The sequence below is a fragment of the Anarrhichthys ocellatus genome, unplaced genomic scaffold (genome assembly GCF_004355925.1).
Source record: "Anarrhichthys ocellatus isolate YVR2014 unplaced genomic scaffold, GSC_Weel_1.0 scaffold1864, whole genome shotgun sequence".
Lineage (NCBI taxonomy): Eukaryota > Metazoa > Chordata > Actinopteri > Perciformes > Anarhichadidae > Anarrhichthys > Anarrhichthys ocellatus.
In genome coordinates, this window is record NW_022281838.1 from 4,580 (window position 1) to 9,459 (window position 4,880).

At 39.3% G+C, this 4,880-nt stretch overlaps 1 protein-coding gene across 1 annotated transcript in view; it reads right to left on the minus strand.

Annotated features, from left to right (window-relative positions):
* eif2s3 (eukaryotic translation initiation factor 2, subunit 3 gamma) overlaps positions 1–1,893 on the minus strand; it is a 5,217-nt gene extending 3,324 nt beyond the window's left edge. Inside the window, exons 1-4 of the mRNA XM_031839695.1 lie at positions 1,796–1,893; positions 758–821; positions 547–674; positions 85–206 (exon numbers count right to left, since the gene is read on the minus strand). Of these exons, the coding sequence (XP_031695555.1) occupies positions 85–206; positions 547–674; positions 758–821; positions 1,796–1,864 (383 nt within the window). The 5' untranslated portion in view covers positions 1,865–1,893. The remainder of the gene's footprint in view (positions 1–84; positions 207–546; positions 675–757; positions 822–1,795) is intronic.
* Between the last annotated feature and the right edge of the window lie 2,987 nt (positions 1,894–4,880).

Here is a 4,880-nt window from a genome sequence, read left to right on the forward strand (position 1 = left end):
TCTGTCCCCCCCCCCCCTCCTCTTCCCCTATCTCTCTCTCCATATCTAACTCTCTCTCTGTCCCCCCCCCCTCTCCAGCCTTACCTGACCAGTTTGAAGCTGCCCTTGGTTCCGGGTATGTCTGAGAGGAACTCGTCCGGAGTGCTGCTGCCACATGACCTGTAGCACTCTGGCCTGGGACAGCTGGGGTCGTCCAGCTTATATACCTGCAGAAACATGGAGGTGATATTTATATATCTTATTTTATTTAAAAGGGACCATGTTATACGAGTGAGGGTTCAAAGTTTTACTTGAGAGGGAAAAAAAAATTTAAAAAAAAAAAAATCAGGAAATCGGAGGGAAGGCTAATATGAAAGAAAGAACAGAAGTTTCAAAATGTTCAGCACTCTGGTTCTCAATGAGAAGTCTTCTTTGTTTTCTATCCAGTTTACAACGGTTATGAACACAACATTGTTTGCATTGTGACAGCATGAATAAAAGATCCTGACCAAACTCGGCTCATCATACAACGAGAGGTCATGGAAGGTGCAGATTAAATCCGCTTACCTTAGCGTTAGCATATCCTAGCTTGATGGTGATGTTCCTCTCCAGCTCGTTCTTGAACCTGACGGTGTGAACACCAGAGATGGCCTTCACCACCGTGGACTTCCCGTGGGCCACATGACCGATGGTGCCTGGGGAGAGAAGGAAGACGAGACGTTCAAAAACAGGCAGCGCTCCTGGTTCCATCTGATCAGCATTTGTTTGTTTTACGTACCGATATTGATGGTGGCCTGCCTGCTGATGATCTCATGAGAGAGAGGCGTCAAAGTGGACACATCCTGCCGAGAGAACAAGTCACATTAGTGGCTCATCACACACTGAAACACAACACAGTGTGAGCACAGCGGCTCTCTTTAATCCTGGAGGTGGATAGAAACAAAGAGACGGCATACAGACCGACAAACACCGACTCTGAGAGTGGACACGCAGAGTAAACTTAAATTTCACATATGTCATATTATCTCACTACATTATGACCTATATAACATTTAATCCATTGTTATTGTTCTTTTATACATACTTTTGGATATATATATTTATATTGTACATAGTAGTTAATCTGCTGTGATGTCTTTAATGTCCTTGTTTTTCTTGTTTATTTGTATATTCTATGTATGTACGCATGTCCAATAAAGCTGATTCATATTATTATTATATCAACACCAAGTATCATTACTTAACCACATTATATATAATTCCACTGTACTCAGTTTACATGATACTAGACTAGCTAACTCACTGTCACTTTACCCCGTAACAGTCTTTAAATGAGCTATATTCTGCTAATATCATTACTAGCATTAATATTCATATTTTATGAAATAATTGCATCAAATGTTGGTATGAAACAGATGAAAACCAGCCAAAAATTGGGATTATTCCATTGACATTTCTATAGATTTTACTGAAACATAGCAAATGATGTTAACGTTTCCGACCAATCAGAGGTTAAACTCACAACACTGACACGGAACAAAGATGGCGACTGTTACGGCGCTGTAAATACATGTTATACATTCAAACGTTTGTTTCAGTTGGACATGTTAGTAGGATTTAAATCCTTTGTAACGTTAACGTTATTAACGGTTGTATTAGCTCGCGCTACGCCGGGCCTGCCATCACGTGCCGGATGGTAGCGGCGGAGCACCGGCGACCGTTAACGGCTACGAATGTCACACCGTTTGTGTGGCGCCATTTTGACAAAACAACGGAATACACAAAGCTTTAAAAAAGCTGTTAAATTGACACTTACAAGAGAATGAAGGTCTTGTCTGGCCAGATGAGGCTGACCAAGCGTTGTACCGGACTCGTCACCCGCCATCTTGAATGAAAAGGGAATGAAATGAGGCGGCTCCAGCGAATGCCTGATCAACCACTGAAAACCGCTATTTCTCTTTTCCTACAATTAACTATTAAATTAAAATGTGTTCCGTTTATGTCATGTAGGTGGGAAATCAAATATATTTAAAACAAGATGTCAGTTACATATTTATTTTCGCTGACAAATAAAAACGGGGTTTGTCTCTCGCGTGACTCACACAACGGGGTCCTTTCAGAACGTCTGATGCAATTTATTTTTTTTTACAGTAAAATGCATTTTATGAAATAAAGCTGATGTTGTTAATACGTTTCTAACAATCGTATAAGACAGTACAGGTCACACGTTTTAAGTACATTTTCCTTCTCCAAAAAAATAAAGAAATATATCTTTATACGTGTGTCAGGTCCGTCGTTGTTTACTGACGTAATCAAAACGTTTTCTGTAGTTCTGTTGTGGCGTTTGTAGTTCTATAACAAATCCTGCAGTACCAGGTTTGCTGTTGTGTCAGTAGGTTTGAAATTTAACTAGATTATATGAATAAATGAATATATGAATATGCGTCTTTTGACCACAACTGAAACTATATTTTGCAAGATAGTGCAAGACCTGCCTGAACATCCTTAAAACAGGTGTTTGCACATGCATTTTAATGTAGGACTAGTTGAGTACACTGTGTAATGTGATGTGTGCACAGTGGCGGCTGGTGGAAAATGTTCTAGGTCTAGATCAATTTCAGAAAACATCCCAGAATGATTTAATGCAAAAAAATTAAGGTATCAAACACGTATTACTACTTTGCAGTTAAATATTTAACCTTTATTCCAACATGAAAAAAGCAGTAAATAACACTTTGATAAACACGTCACAACATCTTATTTTAGTCACCCTGACAGGGAATTCAGTATAATATAATAATATATTTATCATATAATAATAGTCTGTATAATATAATAATGTATATCATATAATAGTCTCTTATTTGTAATTTCCAACTTCCGGTTCAAGTGAGGATCGCTCCCGATTTCAACTTCGTTACCCGCGATAACAGAACTGTCGGCGTTAATTAATGAATGCATTAACGCGATAATAACGCGAGGATCGCTTCCGGAAGTTGACCGGAATCGAGGAAATGACAAATACGAGACTTGGGATGTACCCTTTTATTTATCATTTCCTCAACTTCCGGTTCTCGCTCGAACCGGAAGTTGCGCCACCATATTGACAGCCGTCCCAAAGCTCTTATTTCTGCTCTGAGGAGTGAGGATCGAGGAGGGATCTCCGAGGAGCCATGAGCGAGGACCCACGAGAACAGACTTCCAGGAAGTGTTTTAACGGCCGACACGCCCCCTCATTGTTCATCAATCATGTGATTGGACGCTGCAGCCGATCGGATTGATGAGATTTTTTTCAACATGTAAACAGTGAAGACTGATCATAGATTAAACTCAAGCTTTATATTTGATTCGTTTCTGATTCAACATCTGATTTAAATAAATGTTCATTGTAGTCTGAACAACAAAAGGACCACAAACAACTTTCTTCATTTATTTGAAAGATTTGTGATTTCAAGATCTGATGTTTTTATTATGGAAACAATTAAAGTCAGAGAGAGCTGGAGAGACTAAACCCTTTATATATTTTTTTTTTCACTTTTTTTTCCGCCAGCAAAAAAAAAAAGATTTAGGATTATTATTATTATTGGGTTTTTTTGGAGGATTTTATTTCATTTTTTTAGTGACCTTTTTTTTTGCGTGCAGAAATGGGTTTCCATACCAGAGTGATACATCCTCTATCCTAATACACGATCTCTGCTGCACCGCACAACGCCCCTGAGTTCCGCAAATTCCGGAAATGACGTCGGTACAGAAAATGGCGTCCGCAAAGCCCATAGTGGACCGCTGTGGTTTGTTATCCCGTTTAATTTAAAGAGCCTCTCTTCTTCGTCTGTGACAGATGGACGATAACATGGCAGTGCACCGCTGCCGTCCGCTTTCTCCGATTCCGGAATAGAACCCGCAACTTCCTCCATGTCCGAAGGAGCCAGAGCTGCCTGGTCGAAGAGGGGCTGTTCGGGGGATTCGCACCGCCGAGGTGAGACGGCTGGATGTTAGCAAGCTAAAGCTAAGGCTAAAAGCTAAAGCTAAAGGCTGTCGGATCCCCTCCTCATAGGCTCCTCCCACCACCACCAAAGAATCGTGACAGTTAACGTGGCTAGCCAGCTAGCTTAGCCGTAGAGTAAATGACAACATATGTACTTCTTATACACACATGATTAATATTATTAGCTAGTATGAATGTGTAGCCGGAGCCTTTGTTCTATCTTATCTTAGCATGTAAACGTAATCTGTAGCATCCTTTTATTGAATTAACATAAACTAAATAAGCTACAGTGGCCGTTGTGCTGCTCATGTCAGTGTAATGGCTGTTAGCTAACGTTAGCCTTTAGCATTGCCCAATCTATTCCTATTGTTGTTATGACTGTAAAAAAATCCCCCTTTTTCATAACTGTTATGTTGTGAGTGACAGCTAGCTATGAATTAGCGTAGTTTGCTAATCTCCTCAACCTGTTGTTTATTATTCTTTCTATCTCATAATTATGACTTTCTATCTCATCATTTCAATGGAGATTTAATCAAATGTAGTCTGGTCTGGTTAGAGCCCAAACATACAAGTTAAATACTTGTTCATTACTTACTTGTCTCTGTTTGTTAGCAACACTTTTGGATTATAAGGCTGTTGATTATCAGTTTACCGATTAATCAAGGTTAACAGAAAGATAATTGGCAACAATCAATTAATTGTTTCAGTCAGTTATAAACAAAAAACAAACATTTGCTGGTTTTCTTTGTCGTGATATGATAATAAATCAAATCAATATTTAGTACAGTTGGCTAAGAATAAAACTATATTCTGTAGAATAAAAGATTGAAGAAATCCTTCAATTTGTGACATTGGATGTCACAAATTGGTCTTAAAGCTGCATTCTCTCTACTGTCCACCAGGGGGCGACTCCTCT